The sequence below is a fragment of the Oryctolagus cuniculus genome, chromosome 16 (genome assembly GCF_964237555.1).
Source record: "Oryctolagus cuniculus chromosome 16, mOryCun1.1, whole genome shotgun sequence".
In the NCBI taxonomy this organism is placed as follows: domain Eukaryota; kingdom Metazoa; phylum Chordata; class Mammalia; order Lagomorpha; family Leporidae; genus Oryctolagus; species Oryctolagus cuniculus.
The window spans coordinates 67,048,382-67,071,175 of record NC_091447.1 but is presented as its reverse complement, the minus strand read 5'-3'; the positions used below and the strand labels follow the sequence as shown (position 1 = coordinate 67,071,175).

General features: G+C 65.5%; 3 protein-coding genes across 6 annotated transcripts; all 3 read right to left on the bottom strand.

The window, feature by feature from the left end:
* Positions 1 to 128: 128 nt before the first annotated feature.
* On the bottom strand, positions 129 to 3,379 carry FDX2 (ferredoxin 2). Its single transcript, XM_051838089.2, has 5 exons — positions 3,174 to 3,379; positions 3,041 to 3,095; positions 2,765 to 2,871; positions 607 to 694; positions 129 to 527 (listed from the first exon to the last, which is right to left on the bottom strand). Exons 1-5 carry the CDS (start codon positions 3,310 to 3,312, stop codon positions 371 to 373), a joined length of 546 nt encoding a protein of 181 aa, XP_051694049.1. The 5' UTR covers positions 3,313 to 3,379; the 3' UTR covers positions 129 to 370.
* A 141-nt stretch (positions 3,380 to 3,520) lies between these two features.
* RAVER1 (ribonucleoprotein, PTB binding 1) lies at positions 3,521 to 17,719 on the bottom strand. 3 transcript variants are annotated; one of them, XM_051838083.2, is made up of 13 exons: positions 17,440 to 17,719; positions 16,139 to 16,205; positions 12,950 to 13,419; positions 9,115 to 9,306; positions 8,906 to 9,035; positions 8,715 to 8,809; positions 7,668 to 7,740; positions 7,271 to 7,329; positions 6,885 to 7,175; positions 5,436 to 5,612; positions 5,139 to 5,279; positions 4,855 to 4,938; positions 3,521 to 4,765 (listed from the first exon to the last, which is right to left on the bottom strand). In XM_051838083.2, the coding sequence occupies exons 1-13, from the start codon at positions 17,707 to 17,709 to the stop codon at positions 4,619 to 4,621; spliced, it is 2,196 nt and encodes a 731-aa protein (XP_051694043.1). In that variant the 5' UTR covers positions 17,710 to 17,719; the 3' UTR covers positions 3,521 to 4,618. The 3 variants fall into 3 exon arrangements, with proteins under 3 accessions (XP_051694043.1, XP_051694042.1, XP_051694041.1); XM_051838082.2 differs by having other exon boundaries at positions 4,378 to 4,765; positions 5,436 to 5,510; XM_051838081.2 differs by lacking the exon at positions 4,855 to 4,938 and having other exon boundaries at positions 4,378 to 4,765.
* A 203-nt stretch (positions 17,720 to 17,922) lies between these two features.
* On the bottom strand, positions 17,923 to 22,731 carry ICAM3 (intercellular adhesion molecule 3). 2 transcript variants are annotated; one of them, XM_002722843.5, is made up of 7 exons: positions 22,538 to 22,731; positions 21,420 to 21,686; positions 19,652 to 19,957; positions 19,104 to 19,391; positions 18,611 to 18,865; positions 18,274 to 18,522; positions 17,923 to 18,190 (listed from the first exon to the last, which is right to left on the bottom strand). In XM_002722843.5, exons 1-7 carry the CDS (start codon positions 22,593 to 22,595, stop codon positions 17,997 to 17,999), a joined length of 1,617 nt encoding a protein of 538 aa, XP_002722889.2. In that variant the 5' UTR covers positions 22,596 to 22,731; the 3' UTR covers positions 17,923 to 17,996. The 2 variants fall into 2 exon arrangements, with proteins under 2 accessions (XP_002722889.2, XP_008248962.2); XM_008250740.4 differs by having other exon boundaries at positions 18,274 to 18,487.
* Between the last annotated feature and the right edge of the window lie 63 nt (positions 22,732 to 22,794).

Genomic DNA, 22,794 nt, shown 5'->3' with positions numbered 1-22,794 from the left:
CGCGGGGGCGGGGCCTGGCCATGCCGGCCTCCGCCCCCAGGAAGAGGGGGCCCCCATCGCTGCTGCTGGGGGGCGGGGAGCTGGGGCCCACGCTGCCCCTCCCCCCCAAGGACACGCAGCTGCCACGGTCCGCGTTGACATTTTATTACAGCTCCAGTCCCATTCTCGGGTTCGGGGCGATCGCGCCGGGAGGGGCGCGGTTCCGGGGCGGCCTGCGCCCGGGCTGGCCCAGGAGCGCCGCCTCTCTCTCGCTCGCTCGCTCGCTCGCTCTCCCTCTCTCTCGGGCCTGTCCGTGCTCGGGGCTGGGCCTCAGTGCCGGCCCCGCGGCCACGGCGGCCCGGCGCGGTCCTGCGTGCTGCGGCCGCGCGCCTCAGTGCGGCTTGGGCACGTGGCCGTCCACGTAGAAGTTCCTGGTGACCCTGGGCAGCGTGAACTCGGCGCCCTCCAGCTCCGGGGTGAGCACGAGCTGGCAGCCCAGCCGCGAGTTCTCCTGCAGCAGCGGCGCCATGTCCAGCAGGTCGTCCTCCCTGGGGCGGCGGGGGCGGCGTTAGCGGGCCGGCGGCGGCGGCGGGGGCCCACGCGCGGCGCTCCGAGCGCCCCACTCACCTCTCCTCCGGGGCAGGCAGCAGGTCCAGGTGGGCCTCACTCACGTACACGTGGCAGGTGGAGCAGGCCAGCGAGGCTTCGCAGGCCCCTGCGGGCGGGAAGCACAGGGCGCGGGTGAGCAGGTGCCGCTTGGCCGAGGGCGGCGGGGAGGGGCCCCTGCTTTCCCTCCAGGGCCTGCGCGCCCGCGGGGTGCCCCACCACCCCACCCTGTACTCTGCTAGCTCTGGTGGCCGGGGGAGAACCGCGCGTCAACCAGCGCGAGGAGAGGCCACGCGGGGTCTCTGGTCCCAACTCCCTCCCGCTGCTCCTGGGGGAGGGGCCAGCTCGCTCCGTGCCCGGCCGCATTGGGAGGGGCCCCCACCCCCCATGAGGACCGAAATAGGCAGAAGCGGGGGTTTCCTGCTGACCACCTGCCCCTGGGCATGCTCCCGGAACCCTCTGACGGAACAGTCTGTGCTTGGGGAGTGTCCCTCGTCACCTAAAACCTGCCACAGGGTTTCACACCCTGAACAAAATCCAGAACTTACCCACCCAGGCCTGGAGTCCCCCCCCCCCCCCCCGCCTCCCATTACCCTCAATGCAATGCGAACACAGCATGCTCATCCTACCACAGGGCCTTTGCACCTGCTACACTCATGCATGACCGGGGATGCTCTTCTCATCACTGGCTCCTCCTTGTCTTTGGGGGTTCAACTCCAGTGGTCCCTCGAGTCCCCACGTCCTATTTCTTGTCTTTCTCCCCCTTGATCACCTTCCCCCACTGTAATTCTGAAGAGTGTTTGCCAACCAAAGTGAGGGCGTTAACCTCTGTGTTTACCTGTCCCTCCTCCCTCCACTCTCTACAGGCGGAGGACAGACATACGGGCCCCGCCCCCCTGCTGCCCTCTACGAGATGCCTGGGAACCAGGAACCCCGCCAGTCTCTCCCCTAGTGGGCAGCAGGGAGCCAGCTATTGCGGCGGCCACCTGGGGCTTCCCAGGAGGCGGGAGCTGGTGCCGACCCTGAGTGCCCCCTCTGCCCCACTTTCCTGAGTGGCCCAGGCCTGTTTAGCCTGGGGCTGGTTCCTCATCTAGAAAATGCAGCGGGTCTGGTCTCCTCCAGTGTGTACAGTTGCCATGGAAATGCAGGCAGGGGCTGGCACCTGCCACACCAGGGCCCCACAGGAGCACAGGTTCGAGCCACGGCTGCCCGACTTCCGATCCTGCTCCCTGCTAATGCGCCTGGGAAAGCAGCGCAGGATGGCCCAAGGGTTTGCGCCCCTGCCATCCACAGGAGAGACCCGGATGGAGCTCCTGGCTCCTGGCTTTGGCCTGGCCCAGCCCTGGCTGCTGTGGGTATTTGGGGAGTGAGCCAGCAGATGGAAAATCTCCCTCTCCCTCTCTCTCTCTGTAACTCTGCCTTTCAAATTAATAACTTTTAAAAGCCAATCAGTTCATATGTTAACATACTTAATTTCTTTCCTTTTTCTTTATTTATTTGAAAGGCAGAGACACAGAGAGGAGAGAGAGAATCTTCCATCAGCTGATTCACTCCCTGAGTGGCTGCCACAGCCAGGGCTGGGCTGGTGGGAGCCAGGAGCTTCTTCCTGGGCTCCCACGCCAGCGGCAGGGGCCCGGGCACGTGGGCCGTCCTCCAGAGCAGGACCAGAAGTGGAGCAGCCGGGACTTGAACTGGCGCCCACGTGGGATGCCGGCACTGCAGGCGGAGGCTTAGCCTTCGACGCCACAGCGCCGGCCCCGGTGTTAGGTAATTTCTGCTCTTTTTGTCTTTAAGATGCTGACCTAACACCTGCTACATTTAAGGGCTGAGATGGGCAGCGGGTGGGTAAGAATGAGGCCCACAGGGGCTCTGCTCTCAGTGGGGACAGATGACAAAGACAGAACAGGGAGACAAACGCACTGGTAGGACAGTGACAGGGCCGTGGGGACTTCCGCTGGGATGAGGGAGACGGGGCTGCCCAGAGCTAACAGGTGGGACGAGAGGGAGCCAGAGCAGCCTGGGAAGGTGCATCCGACGGCGGGAGCAGCAGGTGCAAAGGTCCTGGGGCTGCAGCCCCTCCGTGGTGGGGGAGCCCTTGGGGAGAGCCACTTCTGACGGGTGGGGCTTTTCTGGGAGAGCGGATAAAGGCCTCCCCAGATTGCCGGGCCGGGCCCACTACCTTCCAGGTCCAACCCATGGCGCTGGGCCAGGTGCAGCACATTGTCCCCGACTCTGCCGCTCACTGGGATCCGCTGGCCGGACCGGTCTACGAACACCACGTTGACTCTGGGGACAAAGGGGGGCGTGGACGCCGGGATCGCCCCCGCCCCCCGCCCCGCAGAACCCAGGTTTAGGGAACCGGCAGGGGCTGAGGGGGGCGAGGCGAACAAAGGCCCGGAGGCGGCCGCGGGCCACGGCGAGGGCTGAGGAAGAGGGGCGAGGCCCCAGCACTCACACGTCCCCGGGCCGCTCGGGGCCGCCGTTCTCCTCCTCTCCCGCCGGCCGCGCGCCTGGAAAACACGGTTGGGTGAGCGGCCGAGCCCGGCCCCGCTGGCATGCGACGGGTTAACGCTGCCCGCGCCCGGTACCTGTCGCCCAGAACTTCCTGATCGCCGCCGGCGCCTCGCCGGACCCTGAACAGCTCCCGGGTCTGCTCCGCCAGGAGGTCCTCGCCGCCCGCAGCAGGCCCCTAGCATTCACGCCGCCCCGGGCCACGGAGGCGGCCATGACAGGCACCACGTGACTCGGCAACCGAGCATGCGCAGGCCGCACCCGCGAACCGCGGCCCGTAATCCTCCCAATACAAGCGCCACCGCGCTTCAGGGCGGCCCACCCCGGTTGCAGGCGAGGCAGGATGGGGCGCGCGGCTCTGCGTGGCCATCCGAGAGTCCTCACCCGGGCCCACTGCTTGACCCCAAGAACCAGCCAGCTCTGATTTCTTTAAAACCGTTTACTTACAAACTTTAATTCAGCAAAGGTCTGTGTGGGAAGGTAGGGGAGAGGATGTCGTTGGGGGGTGGGGTCCCCCAGAGGAAAGCTGGCGGCCCAGCAGGCCGGGGCACACTCAGGTGGGACAGGTCCTGCTGGTGCGCAGGTGCAGGGCCCGTCGGCGCGGCGTTCGTTGGCTTCCGGCACTGGGCCAAAAGGAGGCCAGCTCCGGGCTCCAGCCTGGGGATGCAGATGGGGCTTGTCTTCCACGAGGGGGGATGGCGGCGGCTCAGTGAGGCGGGCAGGGTGGGGGGAGCTTCCACACACAGCAGGGGACTGCACCCGGGCCTGGGTGGGAGGGGAGGTGGGGTGCTTTGCCAAGACCACAGCTTTGGCCTTCTCCTGTCCCCAGGGTGGAGCCCGCGAGTCCAGGGGGCCATCCCCAGGCCAGAGCTGTTTGGTCCTGAGTCAAGAGGCTCTGGCCCGCCGGCCTGCGGCCCAGCGTTAAGGCATCAGAAGGCGCGGGGACTTGTGGCGCGGACGGGGACGGGAGGGGGGCACAGGCCAGAGCGGGCAGGCAAGGGCCAGGAGACAGCCGTGCCCGCAGTGGACGTGGGGAAGAGGGCAGGGCCGAGCGGTTTCAAACTGCAACGTGTGGAATGGAGGCCCAGGAGGGCGGGACCTTGAAGGACCAGAGCTGGGGGGTGGGGTGGGGTGGGGTGGGGGCGCCCTGGATGGTTTAAAAAATAATAAAAATCAGAAAAGGAAACCGAAGTCAATTGTCGGAGTTAAAAAGGGGGGTGAGGGGACAGTCTGCTCCTCACGGGAGGCCGGGACCTCCAAGGCACTGGAAAGGCCCGATCAGGGGGGAGGGCGGGCGGGGGGCCCCTCTCTCTTAAGGCTGCGGGGTTTCAGCGCGGGGAGCAGGCCCCGGGCGCCCCCATGCCCCCCGGGCTCCGGCCAGCTGCTCAGCAGTCTTTCTGAGATTTCTCTATTACCGAAAGAAAGAAAATTCAAAAGAAAAAAAAAAAAAACACAAAACGAAACACCAGAAAACCCAAAAGTGATTTGGTGCGGGCCCTGCGGCTCGTCCGGCACCAGCCCCCTAGAAAATCCGCTTCCGCTTCAGGTAGGAGTCCGCGTAGTGGCCGCCGAGGCCCTGGGAGTGCTGGCCCACGTAGCTCCCCTCCGGGCTGGGCTCGGGCGAGGGCAGCAGGTGGGCAAAGCTGCGTTTCTGGCCGCCCAGTGGGGTCTGGAGACAGAGGGCAGGGGGAGCCGGGTCAGGGGCCGCCCCAGCGCCGGGGCTCCCCAGCCCCGAGGGCCCCCACCCCCCGCCCGTACCTTCAGCAGGTGGCTGTGACCATTGGGCCCAGGGCCGAGGCCCAGGAGCCCCTCACTGGAGCCCAGTGGGGAGGAGCCGACCGCCTGGGAGGAGTGGGAGAGAGGGGCACGGGTCAGTCCCCGGGGGCTTCCAGCTGCGGCCTGGCCCTGGCCCTCGCTAGCACCGGGGACCTGGGCACACAGCTCTGGCTGGAGGGCCAGATGCCTCATGGGGGGCCAGTGGGAAGTGTGGGGGGCGACGCGGGACCTCCCCGCCCCCCCGCCCCCGGCCCCGCCCTCCTCACCTTGCTCAGGTGGCTCTGCTTGAGGCCGGCCTGCAGGCCGCTGGTGAAGTAGGACGTGGGTGACCCGGAGTAGAAGTGAGACAGGGGCCCCCCGCCGCCCCCGCCGCTCCGCTCGCTGAAGCCCCCGGGCGGGGGCGACATCTGCAGAGAGGGGGCAGCTGAGTGAGGCCCGGGGGGGGGGGGGGGGCAGCGTCCCCTACCCACGAGGCCCCACGTGGAAGGGCACCACGCGGGCCGCTCTCAGCGCCCCTGGCCGGGGAGCCAACGGCTTCCCCGCGAGGCACGGGCAGCGCTCACCTTGTGGCGGCTGGGTCTGTGGTGGCCGAAGCCTGGTTCTCGTGGGTGGCCGAAGAGCCGCCGAGGCCCCCCGTCCTGAATCAAAGCGGGAGAAGCACGTCGGGGTGGGGTCCGCGCCAAACTGCCCTGGGCTGAACTCCACCGCCGCGCTGGCCTCCAGGAGTCCGGGCCCTCCACCTGCGCCCACAGGGCGGGGGGCAGCTGGAGTGAGACTGCGACGCAGCCGGGCCCTGTGACAGCCGCTGGGTGGGAGGGAGCCCGGTGAGGCCGGGCGTGGCACTGCCGGGACGCTGGGGGGCGCTCACTGACTAGCCCAGTGGGGGTCACATCTGACCCAGGGCTCCCCAGGGACCAGATCTCCAGGCAGAGACAGAGCCCAAGGACAAGACAGGGACAGACAGGAAGCCGGGCCTCCCAGGAGAGACAGACAGACAGACGGAGAGGAAGCCGAGCCTCCCAGGAGAGACAGACAGACAGATGAGAGGAAGCCGGGCCTCCCAGGAGAGACAGACAGACAGACAGGAAGCCGAGCCTCCCAGGAGAGACAGACAGATGGAGAGGAAGCCGGGCCTCCCAGGAGAGACAGACAGATGAGAGGAAGCTGGGCCTCCCAGGAGAGACAGACAGACAGACAGGAAGCCAAGCCTCCCAGGAGAGACAGACAGACAGGAAGCTGGGCCTCCCAGGAGAGACAGACAGACAGACGGACAGGAAGCCGAGCCTCCCAGGAGAGACAGACAGACGGAGAGGAAGCCGAGCCTCCCAGGAGAGACAGACAGACAGATGAGAGGAAGATGGGCCTCCCAGGAGAGAGAGAGAGACAGACAGACAGACAGGAAGCCGGGCCTCCCAGGAGAGACAGACAGACAGATGAGAGAAAGCTGGGCCTCCCAGGAGAGACAGACAGACCAACGGACAGGAAGCTAAGCCTCCCAGGAGAGACAGACAGGAAGCTGAGCCTCCCAGGAGATGGAGGGAGACAGACAGACACGAAGCCAGGCCTCCCAGGAGACAGACAGATGGACAGGAAGCTGAGCATCCCAGGAGAGACAGACAGACTGATGGACAGGAAGCCGGGCCTCCCAGGAGAGAGACTGACAGATGCAGGGGTAGGGGGACCAGGTGCAGGGAATGGACAGACAGGAGCAGGTCTGATGTGCAAACAGGGGACTTCCGGGCCCCACAGGGCCAGTCCTGGGGAGCCACAGGGGAGGGAGCCCTTATCCGACACTTGGGGGCAGAGTGACGCGGGGTGCGCGTGGCGGGATGGGGGCCCATTCTCAACAGGAAGCCCGCCGCCCATGGCCGGAGGCCATGGCCCACAGCGCTGGTAGTGCCCCTGCATGTGCCCCCAGGGGCGGGACTCTGGCGCCCTCGGGAGTCAGATTCGGGGTTGGGGAGCTCAGCCCGTCCCGGGAGGGAGGGGCGCTGGCCCTCAGGGCTACTCACCGAGGGGTAGTCAAAGCCGTAGCTGTCAGGCAGTCCCGGTTCGGGGGGCAGGCGGGCGCTGGCGAGGGGGCTGAGCAGGCGGGACTTGAGCTGGAAGGCTTTGCCGCCCCCGCCTCTGGGGGCCGGGGGGTTAGGCGGGGGGCCCTCGGCTGGATGGCGGCCTCTCCCGGCGCCTCCCCAGCCGCGGGCCTCCTTACCCGCCAGGCTGCTGGCTGGGAGCACGCTGTGCAGATTCAGGTAGGGGTTCAGGGGGATCCGGTAGTCTTTCGGGGGCTCCCCCAGCAGCGAGACCTGCGGCAGGAGGGCAGTGTTGGCGAGGGTCTTGGGCAGAGGGGCCTCGCCAGGCAGGAGGCTGGGCCGGGGCCGGGCGCTGGGTGGGGCCTTACCCCAGTATTCGGTGGCCCCCCGTCTTTCTGCAGGCCTCTGAGGTTGCTGCTGCGGAGCCCTGCAGGGGCAGGCGGTGGCGTGAGCGGGGCTGCCGGGGGCCCCAGGCCCATGGCCTCCCGGCCACCCCCCGAGGGACCCAGCAGGGGTGGCATCTCTGGGGGCAGGGCCCCTCCTAGAGAGAGGAGCGTCAGGCCCAGCCCCACAAGACCCTTCTTCCTGGCGGCCCTGGAGTGGCCACTGCACATTGCCAGCTACGGCATCCACTTCCAGCATGCTCCGGGCCGCTCCGGCGGGCTGAGCACCACAGGCCAGGACACTGAGCCCCAGAGGCCACCCAGCTGGAGACTGACTGCTCCCAGGGGAGAGGGCTGGGGAGGGGAGGCGGGCCTGTGTTACCTGTAGACACCTCCCCGAGGAGGGGGTTGGCTGGCTGTGCCCCGAGGGGCGAGTCTCCCAGGATTCCAGGCTTCTAAGGACAGAGCAGAGCCAGGTGAGGGGAGGCCAGGGTGGCCCCACTCCCACACTCCGGCCCCGTGTGACCCCATCTGGATGGCAGGGGGTGATGGAGCGCCTCCACTGAGCGCCCTGCGGCAGCACGGGGCACACTCAGGGCTGTCACTGCGCATGTCCTACGCTCAGCCCCCTGGCCACGGGGTGGAACCGTGAGGGGACACACCCACATCCCTGCCCAGGGCCACGCAGGCAGCACACAGGTGACTGTAACAGCGCTCCAGGAAGTTCACGAACAATGGAATAGACCGACACAGCACGTGCTTCCACCCGCCGGTTCATTCCCCAGATGGCTACGAGAGCCAGGGCTGGGCCAGGCTACAGCCAGGAGCCCAGGACTCCATCCAGGTCCCCCCAACAGAGTAACAGTCCTGAGCCATCAGCCGCTGCCTTCCAACGTGCGCGCTAGCAGGAAGCTGGACTGAAAGCAGAGCTGGGATGGGGCCGGCGCTGAGGCGCAGCAGGTTAAGCCACCGTGTGCAGTGCCAGCATCCCGTAGGGGAGCCGGTTCAGGACCCGGCTGCTCCACTTCTGGTCCAGCTCTCTGCTATGGCCTGGGAAAGCAGTGGAAGATGGCCCAGGTCCTTGGGCCCCTGCACCACATGGGGGACCTGGAAGAAGCTGGCATGCTGTGTGTGTGTGTGTGTGTGTGTGTGTGTAGAGGGTGGGGCCTGGACTCCCCAGGAGTTGCGGGGCAGCCTCCGTCCACAAACTGCTCCCGGGCAGCGGCTCTCCCGGGCCACACCCGGCCTCTGGCTGTAATGGGCGTGTCCCAGTCCTCTGACCCCCGTGTGGCTGACGCCAGGTGCTCTCTGCAGACTGCCCTGAGGGGCACCCTGCACCCTGGCCAGTGAACCGCTCACAGCCCGACAGGGTCTGGAAGGGAAGGGCGCGGCGGGGGGGCCTGGCAGCCGGCAGGGGGGCAGCCCTTACCTTCTGGCCCTGGTTCTGCAGGGCGAGCTGCAGCAGCGCCGTGGACAGGGCAGGCCCATTGAGCAGCGGCATGGCGGGAGGGGCGCCCAGGAGGCCTGGGAAGAGACGGGGAGGTGGGCCGGGGCCTGGTTAGAGGCGCCCCGCCCCCATCCAACAGCCCGGAGCAGCCCCGCCCCTGCCCCGCCCCTTACCCTGCTTGCCGCTGGTGTGGCCCTGCAGCAGCGGGTTGAGCAGCAGCTGCAGGGAGGCAGACGGGCCCAGGTTGTTGAGCAGCTGCAGGAGGTTGGGCTCGGGCAGGAGCCCCTTGCCCCGGTGGAGGGCCTGCGCGGAGGGACGAGGGCGGCTCAGGGCGCTGCGCGGCCTCCCAGGTCCCGGACGCCCCCGGCCCGCGCACACTCACCGTGGCCTGGGCGGCGATGAGCGCGGCCAGCATGCTGCGGCCGGGGGGCCCCGGGGCGCAGAAGGACACGCGCAGGTGGCTGCCCCCCAGGGCCAGCCCGTCGGCCCGCTGCTGCGCCTCCTCCGCCATCTCGGCCGTCTCGTACTCCAGCACCGCAAAGCCCTTCAGCTGCCCGTCCTGGCCGCACGCCAGCTGTGGGGGGAGGCGGCCGTGAGTGACAGCGGCGCTGGGCGACGGCGACCCACCCGTTCCTGCACCAGGGTCTGCCCTGTGGCCCCAAGAGGCCACACTGGACCCATTTTCCAGAAGCAGCAGCTGAGGCTCTGAGAGGTCAGCCCAGCCCTGACCACAGCTGACGGCGAGGCCACAGAGAAGGGGCTTAGCCTGGGATGCACAAGGTGGCTCTGGATCACTGCAGCGGGGCTGGGAAGGGAGCAGCCTGTGCGCGGGGCGAGCGGCCTCCCAGCTGGGGTTCAAGGCAGGCTGGTGGGAGGCCGTGAACAGCCAGCGCGGAGGTCCGGTCATGGCCGGGTCAGCGAAGTCTTCAGAGCCACAGCTCTTTCAGGAACCCGGGGCCAGACGTGTGCCAGGACTGAGGATTGTGGGAGACGAGAAGGGAAGAAGCCGCACCTGCTGTGTGTCGCCCACAGATCGCTCGGCAGCAAGACACACAGAAACAGCCCCAAACGTCGCATTCCGGACAGGTCCGCCTCTGGCGCCAAGTGGGCGGGCCACCAGCTGGGGAACGAGCCTGCTGCTTCCCAGGGCATTCTGGGGGCTGCAACTGTGGGCGGGGGCCGTCCCACGGGGAGCAGGTGCTGGGTCCCTGCCTGGCCTCAAGGGACGGCCCTGCACGCCCACGGGCCGGGTGCCATGAGAGGCACGGCCCCGTCCGCAGCCCCCACGCCCTCTGCTCAGAGACGGGCAGTCCCTCGTCCAGGTCACAGAGCAGGCTGTCCCCCTGATGGGACCTGCCCCCTCAGGGTGGCAGCAGCTGTCTCAAACGAAGCTGCCCCTCCAGGTCCTAAGAGATGTACCGATGGCTGGGTTGTGGTCTGGGACAATGCAAGGTCCTTCCCCACAGAGGGAAGAGCTCGGAGCCCAACACAGACACTGCAGAGCCGGTGGAAAAACACAACCCAGCCAGGCCCAGCAAGGCCAAGGCCGTGGAAACAGGAAGTGGCGATATCTATGAGGACACTTGAGAAAGTTCACGTTGGGGCCAGGGCTGTCACACAGGGGTCAGCAGCCCACAAGAGCTCTAGTTTGAGGTTCGGGTCCCAGCTGCTCCACTTCCCAGCCAGCTCCCTGCTCATGCGCCTGGGAAAGCAGCAGGGGATGGCCCGAGTGCTCGGGCCCCTCTAGATGAGGCTCCTGGCTCCTGGCTTCAACCTGGCCCAGGGCCAGCCATTACAGCCATTTGGAAAGTGAACCAATGGATGGAAGATCCGTCTCAGTCTCTGTCACTCCCTCTCTTCTATCTCTAACTGACCTTCAAATCCAAAAATACATTAAAAAAAAAATATGTAATTAAAAAAAATTCATGGAAAAAGGAATTCAGTTTATTTTGTTGCCAAACCTGGGGGCGGGTATTGGGGCCCAGCAGCTTAATCCACTGTTTGAGATGCCAGCGTCCTGCGTGGAGGACTGTCCCACTCCCAGCCCCCACTTATCCAGCTCCCCGCCTGGTGATGCACCCAGGAAGCAGGGGAGGATGGCCCGAGTCCTTGGGCCCCGGCACCCTCGTGCGAGACCCGGATGGAGCTCCAGGCTCCCGGCTTTGGCTACTGCAGCCATCTGGGGAGTGGACTAGCAGATGGAATCTCTCTCACTCTCTCTCTCTCTCTCTCTCTCTGCTATTCTGCCTTTCAATGCAGAAATCTTTCAAAAACTGTTTTGAAATCCATACATATAGGGAGTCTTCAAACAGTCTGTGAAGGAAGAGCGTTATGAAGACACTATGCATGGCACTCAAACTTTTTTAGCAACAAAATAAACCAAGCTTTTTGTTTGTTTTAAGGATTTATTTATTTATTTGAGAGGCAGTTACAGACAGCGGGAGAGAAAGGTCTTCCATCCACTGGTTCACTCCCCAAACGGCCACAAAGGCCGGAGCTGGGCTGATCCAGAGCCAGGAGCTTCTTCCGGGTCTCCCACATGGGTGCAGGGGCCCAAGCACTTGGGTCATCTTCTCCTGCTTTCCCAGGCCACAGCAGAGAGCTGGATCAGAAGTGGAGCAGCCGGGACTAGAACTGGTGCCTATATGGGATGCTGGCACTGCATCCTGCTACGCCACAGCGCCGGCCCCTAAACCACCTTTCCATTTCACTTTCCCATGGACGTTCTGTAGCAGCCTCGCACAAATACTGAACTGTGTGCTACAGGCTGAGCAGTTCTAATCCCAAACCCAGAATCTCAAAGGCTCCAAAACCCAGGACTTTTCCCACATCGCGTCTGTACTCAGAAAGCGTCAGGTTTCTAGGACTTGGGGTTTCGGGTTTTGGATGAGGGATGCTGGACCAGTACAATCCCAAGGGAAGGAGGTACCAACTGGGCGGGCGGGGCGGCCCAGGAGGCGCTAGGGGCCAGGCGGGGGCCTTTATCACGGACTGCTTGCGGACGTGAATTGATCTGCGCTGGCCACACACAGCACGGACTGGAGCATGCGAGGTCGCGGGAGGCCTGCTTTGTCTAGCAGCTGGTGTCATAGGTGGGCAGGGAGCACCCAATTAGGAGCATGGCTCCCAAGGTCAGCTGCCCGACCTTGAACCCCAGCCTGCATCTCGCCTGCCAGTCATGGCCATGGCTGCACAAGAACTCCGACCCTATTTCCTCACAGTGCAATGAGGCCGGCACTGGGCCCACCACATGGGGTTGTTGTGAGGATTAAGATGCTTGGGGCGGGGGCCAGCGTGCGCTGTAGCGGGTAAAGCCGCTGCCTATGGCACCCACATCCCATATGGGCACCAGTTCAGGACCTGGCTGCTCCACTTCCCATCCAGCTCTCTGCTGTGGCCCGGGGAAGGCAGTAGAAGATGGCCCAAGTCCTTGGTCCCCTGCACCTGCGTGGGAGACCCGGAAGAGGCTCCTGGCTCCTGGCTTTGGATCGGTGCAGCTCCAGCTGTTGCAGCCGATTGGGGAGTGAGCCAGGGGATGGAAGACCTTTCTCTCTCTGTCTCTCCCTCTCACTGTCTGTAACTCTCTCTCAAATAAATAAAATTTATAAAAAAGAAGAAAACGCTGGGGGCAGGGGAGGGGCGGCGCTCCGGCAGAGAGAGGCCACGCTGCCACCTGCGGTGTCCCAGCTGCTGCGCTCTGCCCCAGCTCTCTGCTATGGCCTGGGAAAAGGCCCAAGTGCCTGGGGCCCCGGCGCTCGCGGGGGCTGCTGGACGCAGGATGAGAGCACCCACAGGCGTGCCTGGCACGGGCGCCTCCAGTGAACACGGGCCTGGCTGCCGCGAAGCGAGCGTGAGGTTCAGAGCGGGTGGCTCGCTGCGCTGCCCGCCCAGCACACAGCAGGGCCGGGTCTGGCCGAGCCCCACTTCCCTCAGCCAGGGCTGAAACAGACGGAGGCTCCCCGAGGCAGCCTCCCCCAGGCCTGCTCCAGGGTGCGGACCCTGCAACTTCTCCCACACAGCCCTCCCGAGCGCGCCGGCGACGACGGGGTGAGCAGACCTCGCGGCTCCGGCCTGGAGTACCCGAGCCACGCCGAAGCCTGTGGTCGCACTGGATTCAGGCTGGCCCCCACGGGCTCCCGCCTCCCACGGCCCGGGGGCCCCCTCCAGACGCACTCCGAGTCACGTCGGAGCCCAGACAGCCCCGGCACAGAGCTCACCTGGCAGAAGGTGGGCGTGTGCACGGCCGACAGCGCCTGGCGCAGGGCGTCCACGTCGCTGAAGCCGGGGGGCAGGCGGTCCACGCAGAGGCAGCGGGAGTGCAGCAGCGCCGGTGTCAGGTGCCCGGCGTCTGTCCAGTGCACGTAGAGGGTGCGCGAGCCCAGCGGCTTGCCCAGCAGGTCCGACTTGGCGCGCGCGGCCGAGTCCTTCTTCATGTACTCGGCAAAGCCGTAGCCCTTGGAGTGGCCGCTGCACTTGCTGTAGACCAGGAAGCAGCGCTCCAGGCTCCCGAAGGGCCGCACCAGCTCCTCGAACTGCGCCTGCGTGAGGCTGGGGGGCAGGTTGGCCACACACAGCAGGGCGTCGGTGGGCTGCAGCTGCACCGACAGCTCGCGCTCCCGCAGGCGGCTGTGGTGGAAGGCGGTGATGGCTGCTTCTGCCTGCTCCCCATTCAGCAAGGTCACGAAGGCTGTGGGGGCAGGAGGCGACACCGGGTCAGTCCCCTTACCCCGCGGCCGCCCAGCCCACCACCCCATCAACCTAGGGGGATCCCCAGAGGCACAGCCCCCAGGTCCAGGCGGGCACGGTCACCCGAGGCCAGTGGCCAAGCCGAGGGCGCTGACGCCCGGACCCTCGGTGGGCTTGGGCCTCGGCTGCTCCTCTGCCTCACGGCCTGTCCGGGCCACCCACGTCCCTCGGCCCTCACGGCCCCCCAGCAGGTGCAGCAAGCTTTGTCCCAAAGGGCCATCGGACAACGCCACACCGGCGGCTTCTCCACGCAGGGCCGGGCCTCGTGGCCTCCCTCACCTCCTCTCCATCTCTGCCGGCCGCTTCCTGGACACCAGGCACACTCGGCCTTTGCAGCGCTGGCCCCCCGAGCGTGGGCCGCTGAGCCCTCCCCCTGCATCTGGGCAACTCCCACCCTCACGCTGCCCAGGAAGCCTGCAGTCCTGCTCAGATCCCAGCCCTCTGCCCCCACGGTGCCAGCCCAAGGCCACTTCACCTCCATGTTTGGAACCGCAGGACTAACACCCTCCTCCCCAGCCTGGCCCAGCCGTGTGGGTCACACGTGTGGTCCTGGCACCCAGCACCTGACAGATCTGTGTGAACAAGTGTCACTCAGCACCTGGATCCCCGGCCCGAGGCACATACAGGGCCCTCCACGGTCGCAGGTTCTGAATCCATGGATTCAACCAACCAGACAGAAGAATCCTTACGGATGGCTGTGTGCTTGGCCTGGTGGTCAAGACACCAAGTTGGGCACGTGTGTCACCTATCAGAGCACCTGGGTTTGAGTGTGGGCTCCGCTTCCAATCCCAGCTTCCTGCTAATGAAGGCCCTGGGAGGCACCAAGTGACAGCTCAAGTAACCAGGTTCCTGGGAGACCGGGCTTGAAATCCCGGCTCCTGGCTTTGGCCTCCGGCCCAGGCCATCGCAAACATTTGGGAAATGAAATGGCAGATGGGAGCTTTCGATCTGCTTCTCAAAAAAAGAATTTCAAGATTTATTTATTTGAAAGAGTTACAGACAAAGAGAGATCTTCTATCCACTGGTTCATTCTCCAACGGCCACAACAACTAGGGCCGGGCCAGGCCAAAGCCAGGAGCATGGAACCCCATCCAGGTCTCCCATGTGCGTACGCAGGCCCAAGCGCTTGGATCCTCTGCTGCTGCTCTCCTGGGCGCATTAGCAGGGAATCGGACTGGAAGAGGAGCAGCCTGGACTCCACCCGGCACCCATTCGGGATGCCGGCAGTGCAGGCAGTGGCGCCGGCCCCATCAAATAAATCTTTTTTTTTTTTTTGACAGGCAGAGTGGACAGTGAGAGAGACAAAGGTCTTCCTTTGCTGTTGGTTCACCCCCCAGTGGCCGCCTGCAGCCAGCGCACTGCACTGATCCGAAGGCAGGAGCCAGGTGCTTCTCCTGGTCTCCCATGGGGTGCAGGGCCCAAGCACTTGGGCCATCCTCCACTGCACTCCCTGGCCACAGCAGAGAGCTGGCCTGGAAGAGGGGCAACCGGGACAGAATCTAGCGCCCCAACCGGGACTAGAACCCGGTGTGCCGGTGCCGCAGGCAGAGAATTAGCCTAGTGAGCCACGGCGCCAGCCAAAATAAATCCTCTTAAAAGGTACCGCATGCGTACTATCCCCTAAGCAATGCACCATACGGACATTCGTATGCAATACTACCATCATCTAGAGATGATGTAAAACATGGAAGACACACACAGATCGCACCGGTTAGGGAGGGGACTTTGAGATCTTTGGGGTGGTGGGTGTGTTTCTGGAACCAACGCCCCTCAGATGCGAGGGCAAATGTACTCAGTACTCAGGAGCCAGCTGACCTGTGGACCCTGCCACCGTCTGGTACACACCTAGTGCGTGCTCGGCGCTCACAGCCTCGCAAGCACGTTCATGTTTGGGGTTCTACGGCCAACACAAGCAGGGCCAGTGACTGTGCGGGTCACATTCAATTCCCGGGGAAGAAAACCGAGCCTGCAGCCACGGGGAGGAAGCAGGGTCTGAACTCCAGGCCTGCTGTCTCCAGGTCCACTCACTGACCTGGCCCACCAGGCTGGTCTCCAAGGGACACGTGGCCTCAGCTCCTTCCCGTCCAGGGTACAGAGAGCAACCGAAGGCCCTGGAAGGTCTAGCAGCTGGCACGTGCCTGGCGGGCAGAGACACCCACCGATCTGTCCCCAGGCGCACGGAGCTGGGCATTAGGGGCTGGGCAGCCGGGAACCAGCAATGACAGCCCGCAGCGCCGGGGCTGGGACGAGGACCTGCACGCCCCCTCTAGGGAACAGTATGCATGGAGCAGCGACGGCTGAGGCCAGTGGTAGGAGGAAGAGCCCAGGAGGCTGAGGCTGAGGATCACGTTTGCCATGGAACAGGCGCTGGCTTCATGCAGGTCGGCGAACGGCAAGGGGAAATCCCGGGGGGAGAGAGCCTGGAGGGAGGCGGCCTTTGGGGGGAGATGGAGAGGACGCGGACCAGGCGGAAGCCCGGGAACAGCCGGGCACGGGTCGTGCCAGTAGGCCTGGAAGGGACACCCAGCATGCCCCAAGACGGGCACTGGCGACAAGGGACAGCCGACAGCCTGGGGCACCTGCAGCCCTGGCGTGGGCCGTGGTCTCGGCCTGACACCCAGCCTTCCAGCTGCCCCGGCCCGCCCCGCGGCCCCACAAACCTGTCCCTTTGTATTTGTCCACAAAACAGTACTTGAGTTCGTAGTCACTGAGAAGGTCATGCACTTCCTGTAGAGACGGAAGCGGAGAGAGAGCGGTCACCACGGACGGCAGGGGCCAGCGCGCGGCCCCCTGCCAGCTGTCCCCACCCCTGCGCACAGGTGCAAAGCAAAGCTCAGAGTGGTGACTGGCCCCAGAGCTGGCACTTGCGGCCTACCCACGGAGCGACACCTGCCGGTCAGCCGGGCGCGCTCAGACTGTCCAGCTCACGCACTTCACAGGCCCCCAGCATGCGGCCTCCTGCAAGCCAGCGTGGGAGGCGAGGCGCTGGAGCGTGCCCGTGCCACACACACTGCACGCTGTGCACCAGGGCCAGCACGCCCGGCTGAGAGAGAACCCAGGCACCAGCAGCCTCCAGAAACCAGTGCCTGCCTGCCAGCCCCTGCCCCTGGCTGTCCCCCGCATCACTCCTGGGGCGCCCCCTACTCCCTATGTGCCCATCGGTGGGCAGGGCCGGTCAGTGGCAGGTGCACTGGTGGGCAAGGTGGCTGCGAGGCAGGACCGATCCCGGCTGCTGCAGGGCAGGGCGGTGTAGACGCTGTTTTCCTGGGTCCAAAGAGCACCGGGAAGCTGTGCCCCAACCAGGCCCTGAGAGAAGGGCACGCCTGGCAGGACGACCAGCCACGGGCGGCGGGGGTGGGGGGGGCTCCGGGCAACGGCGCCTCTACCCACCCCTCCACCCCCCCCGCCCCGATTTCCTACAGGTCTGTGGGATGCGGGTGGGAGACCTCACTCTTCCAAAGTAATCCTGGGTCTCCCGGGGAACCACGACCCGTACAACTTCCGTCTCTCTCCAAGATGGAATAAATGCGTGATAGGGCAGGAGCTGGTCTAACCAACCCTGAAACTTCTGGACATGGGGTCCCGCCCCACCCACCTTCCCCGCGGTAGAGGGGGTGGGGGAAAAAAGCACAGTTGAAGCCGGGGACAGCTGGTGTCCCTGTGTCCACACGTCCCGAACACAATTCCAACGAGCCCACAGCTCCCCGCCCCCTTCGAGCACTTGGACTCGCCCAAGCCTGTGGTCGCCCCTAGCAACGCCCTCCCTCGAGCCAAAGTTGGTTTCTCCCTTCATCACGGTCCCCCCCAACATCCCGTTCTTGGTCTCTCCCGACCCCGCGTGGATCCCACGGCCCTGCCGACGCCCCCCACGCACGCTGGCGGTGGAGTCTCCCGGTTGCCCCCCCGGCGCACGCGCACGGTGGTATTTCCCGCCACGCTCCCACACCAAACCCCCCCATACCTGGTTGGTCACGTCCCCAGGGAGGCCCCGGATCAGTATCTTGCGGCGGTTACGGAACTGGCGCTCGGTGTGTTCCAGACGTCTCCGGATCTCCTCGGGATCCAGGGGCGGCAACTCTTCTTCGGGTGCCCGGCGCTCCGCGGCATCGCCGACTTCCACCTCGGCCCCAGCCTCCGGGCTCAGCGGGGGCCGGTGAGTAACGGACACGTCGGCCGCCATCTTGGGAAACCCGGCGCCTTCTGGGACCAGCGAGCCGGGGCGGAGCGGCATAGAGCGGCAACGGGGGCGCACCCGCCGATTGGCTGATGGAAGCCCCGCCTCCCTCCCGAGTCCCTCAGCCCATTGGCTAAGGGCCCAACCCGCCCCCTGTGCGTTCAAGCAGCGTCTGGGTTCCACCAGCTCCGCCCCTTTTCCCCCCTCCCTCCCCGCGAGGCCCGTCAGGGCATGCGCAGAGCGATGTCCGAACTCTGAAGCCACGGACCATGGGGTTTAGAAGCTTTATTGGTACGGAACCCGGGGGTAGACTGCCGAAGGCCCCGCCGACTTCTGCCCGCGGCTCAGGACGGCTGTCCGCCATCCCCTTCCTCGGGCTGCATGGACTGGAGGGGCAGCGAGGGGCCTGGCTGCTTCACCGGGTAGCTTCCGCTCCGTTTCTGCACCCCGAAGATGTACAGGGAGGCCGCTGCAACGGCCACCAGGCCCAGGGTGACCAGCACTCCTAGGACGATGCTGACGGTCGAGGAGTTCATACCTGCGCGGGGAGGCGCCGGGTGAAGACCTGGGCTCGCCCGTCCGGACCCTGCGGGCACCCCCCATCCCACCCGCGGTGGTCACCTTGAACGTCCATCACCACGACCAGGGTGTCCGTGCCCCGCGGGCTGGCCGCCTGGCAGCGATACGTGCCACTGTAGTTTAACTGGACGAGGAACGGGACGCCGACCGGCACCTCGCGCCTGGAGCCCTCTTGCAAACACCTCAGCTGGGGGGCCGGGTTGCCGCGAGCCTCGCAATGCAGGACGTGGGTCGTCCTTTCTCTCCACGCCACGTGCTGGGGACACGTGGCCCGGTCAATCCTGGGGCCGTCTGTGGGGACCGTCGTGGGATCAGACACGCGACACTCGGGGGTGGGGTGGGGGAGGCTGAGGGTTGGAGAGCCCAGTGACCGACTCACACAGGACACGCAGGCGGGCGCTCCTGTTGCGGTGCACAACGTGGCCGTCCACCTGGAGGGTGGCGCCGCACGAGAAGCTGCGCCCGTCGTCGCGCTCGGTGGCATTTAGCTGCAAGTGGACGGGCTGCCCCGGAGCCGCGGCCCGAACCCCGTCCAGCACGAGCTGGACCCGGGCCCCGGCCGTGCAAGTCACAGTCACGCTGGACCCCTCGGTGGCGATGGGCTCGCTCAGGTTCAGAAATGGCCCTAGGAAGCCTAAGAGGCGGGGCGTGGCCCTAGCGCTTACAGACCATCGCGGCCCAGGGCGGGGTTTCACGCCGCCGCGCCCCCTGCCACAGCCCCCCACCCCCACCCCCCGTCTCCGGGAGGCCGGGCCACGCCTCCCGGCCGTCCAAGCCCTGCCCACCTCGCCGTCCTTATTGGAGCCGCTGAAGCCCCGCCCCTCCGCATGCTCTCCAGTCCCGCCCCGGGCTGCCTTGGCCCCGCCCCTTACTATAGACGGTCACGTTCTTCCGGGCCTCGCGACTCCGGCCGGCCAGGGTCACGCTGCAGACCACCTCGCGCGCTCCCTCGTGGCCTGACCGCTCTGTGACTATGGCCGTCGCGTTGAGCGCGTCCCCGTCCCTCGTGACTTGGGGATTCAGCATCTGGTCTCCCAGCGCCAGCCGGACCTGGGCCGCGAAGGCCGGGAACAGGCCGGACAGGTGGCAGACCACCGGCCACGAAGTTCCCACCTCCAAGAGCGGGAAGACGGCGAGGCTCGGAGGAGTCAGGGGCAGGACTGGGGTGGGGGCGGGGGGAGTGGGCGTCAACAGGAGGCCTCCCACACACCCCCTGCGGACGCTGTGTGTCCAAGACACCCCCCACGCCCTGTCCCCCTGCCGCCTGGCTCGCCACGGCTCGGGCCTCCCTCTTGGGATCCCCCTACCCAGTGGCCCAGGGCGTGGCGTACCAGAACCCCTACTCTCAGGATCCCCACGTCCAGGGCGCCCCCTGTTCTGGCTCAGCTCTGCACCCACCACCTGCAGCCCCTCCCCTCACCGAACGTTCGCAGCTGCCTGGGGGCCGAGACGTTCTTGAACAACTCCAAGCCCAGGGGCCGCAGGTCCAGCTCCGTGACGCAGGAGAAATTGGCGCCGTGGTCGCTTCTGTCGGCCTGCACCGTGGCCGTGACCTCCACGGGCTCCCCCAGCGCCGGCTGCCGGCTCAGCTCCTCCTCCCCGCGGAGCAGCAGCACCGAGAGCCGGGCCCGGGGCTGCCCGCCCACCACCCGGCAGCGCAGGGTGAGGTCCTCCCCGACGGGCTGCCAGGGGGGCAGGGGCGCCAGCTCCACGCTGTCCGGGAACTCTGGGGGAGGAGGGGAGGGGACGGCCCTGGTCAGCGGGCGCGGAGAGCCCCAGCTCAGAGATTGGGAAGGGGCGGGGCAGCTCCCTCCTGCCCCATGTGGAGTTCATCAGCGCGGAAGGCGCGGGGTGGGGGGGCAGTCTAGGTGGGTGCTACTGGCCTTGCCAGTGTGGGGGCTCAGAAACCCCGAGCCCAGAGACAGGCCGGAGCAGGTGCACAGCGGCCTGAAGTCACCATCAGGGTCCTGCGAGCCGCCCTTGGCCTCCAGCTAACACAGGCTGCCCCCTCCACAGAGCCTTCCTTACCCCGACTCCTGCTGCCCAAGACTGGCGGTGGTGACGCCCCCACAAATTTTGCCCACACCCCGATTCCAGGCCCACGGAGACTTCCTCCCAAAACATCTCAAAAGCAGGACATGATCCAAACCCGCAGAGTCCCCCCCCCCTAAAGATGTATTGACTTGAAAGGCAGGTGACAGAGACAGAGAGAGGTCTTCCATCTGCTGGTTCACTTCCCAAATGGCCACAATGGCCACAGCTGGACAGGCCGAAACCAGGAGCCGGGAAGTCCATCCGGGTCTCCCGCAAGGGTGCAGGGGCCCCATCCTCTGGGGCTCTCCCAGGCGCATCGGCGGGGAGCTGGATGGGAAGTGGAGCAGCCAGGACTTGAACTTGACAGGCTGCGGCTTAACCCGCTGAGCCACGACACAGGAGCCAAGTCCTCTCTTAAAGTGACCCGCACCCCCCATGGCGGGTCCGCCCTACAGAGGAGTCATTTTGGGGTGGGGGTGGGGGCTGACACTCCTGTGAGGTTTCCCCTCCAGCTGTTATATTTCTCCAGGTGCTCATTAAATAGAATCTCTCTGCCTTTTCCCCTTTAAATCTTTGTCAATTCCTTCCAGCGAACCTCCAGAGGGTGGAGGGAGTTTTCCTCACCCTTGCACCCAGCATCGAAATAAAATCCAGGGGCTGGCGCTGTGGCTCAGCGGGATAAAACCCCGGCATCCCATATGGGCGCCGGTTCGAGTCCTGGCTGCTCCACTTCCGATCCAGCTCCCTGCTGATGCGCCTGGGAAGGCAGAAGACGATGGCCACAGTGCTCTGGCCCCTGCCCCTGACTCAGGCGACCCAGATGGAGCTCCTGACTCCTGGCTTCTGCCTGGGCCAGCCCCAGCCATTGTAGCCATTTGAAGAATGAACTGGTAGATGGAAGACCTCTCTCTCTCTTTCCCTCCCTCCCTCCCTCCCTGTAACTCTGCCTTTCAAATGAATAAATAAATCTATAAAAATAATCTTACAAAATCGGCTTCACACCTGCTGCCCTGGTAGACTGCTCTGTCTGTTTGTCTGTCTGTCTGTCTGTCTCCCGTAGCCAAGTCCCAGCCCCAGGGCGGAACCTTGGCCGGTTTCGCACTCGTGTGCGGCACCGCCCGGGGCCAGTCCCACCGCCGGCCGCGTCCACTCACCGTACACGGTGATGTGAGAGGTGCTGGTCATCTGGGAGCCATTGCAGTAGCCGGAGCACAGGACCTGGCTGTCGTCCGACGCCCCACTGAGCAGGAAGGCCACCCAGCCCTGGCCCTGGCCCACCAGCTCCTTGGAGAGCAGGGTCTCCAGCGTGATGAGGTCCGAGTCGGGGCAGTCGGTGCTGCAGTTGACCAGCAGGGACGCTCCGGCACGCAGCACCGGGTCCCGGGGCTCCACCCGCAGCGGGAACTCCTGCCCCTGGACGCCTGGGGGAACACGGGCCCTGCTTGTTATTCCCCCCAACTCACCCATCAGCAGCCCCACCCTGCCCTCGGGGGGCCCCCATCCAGTGGGGGGGGGACAAAGGATCACTAGGGAGAGGCGAGGGGAGCTCTGATTCCAAGTATAGGAGAAAGTGAATCGCGGAAGGCTTCCTGGAGGAAGGTGGGGGTTTTAAAGATCAAGTAGGAATCAGCCACGGGAAAAAGAGTGATCCTGGTAGAAGGAACAGAGGCAATGTTGGGGATCTAGATGGTGCTCAGGGGAGGCTCTGATTAAGCTTCTAGGAGGCGGGGAGTCAGGGAAGGCTTCCAGGAGGAGGGGCAACAACAGCCAGCTTTGAAGTCTCTGTGGGAATTGGACAAGTGAAAAAGAAGGGTGATTCTGGGGCGCCAGCGTTGTGGAATAGCAGGTAAAGCCGCCTCCCGCGATGCCCCGGCATCCCATACGGGCGCTGGTTCGAGTTCAGGCCATTCCACTTCCGATCCAGCTCCCTGCTAGTGTGTGGGAGACCCGGATGGAGCTCCAGACTCCTGGCTTTGGCCTGGCCCAGTCCTGGCTGTTGCAGGTGTTTGGGGAGTGAACCAGTGGATGGAAGATTGATCTGTCTGTCTCTCCCTCTCAAACAAACAAATCTTAAAAAAAAAAAAAAAAAGCTGTGTCAAGGAGCCAATACGTTCTCGCGAGGACTCTGGGGAGCCCCTGTCGGCTTTGAGAAGCTGGGTGCGCTGGGGCCAGGGCGGCAAGCAGGCAGGATGTGGGGGATCTTGGCATCCTCTGGTCCACGCAACCCCTACCCCACCCAAGCCTCCGCCAGCTTGACCGAAACCCGCCTCACCTGGGGGCAGCAGGCAGCCACACAGTAGCAGAATCCAGCAGGCCCCGGAGGGCGCCATGGGGGCCAGGCTGAGGGAGGGGTGCGCGCTCAGGATGTGCCCGCCACACGGAGGAAGGGGGCGGAAGCCAGCGGTTAGGATTGCAGAAGCCCGGGTGTTGCACCTGACCCAGGCTTGGTGGGGTGGGGGTGGGGACTGGAGGGGGCGGGTCTAAAGTGGCTGACCCCCCCACACCCCTGCTGTGGGACCCAGCAAGGCG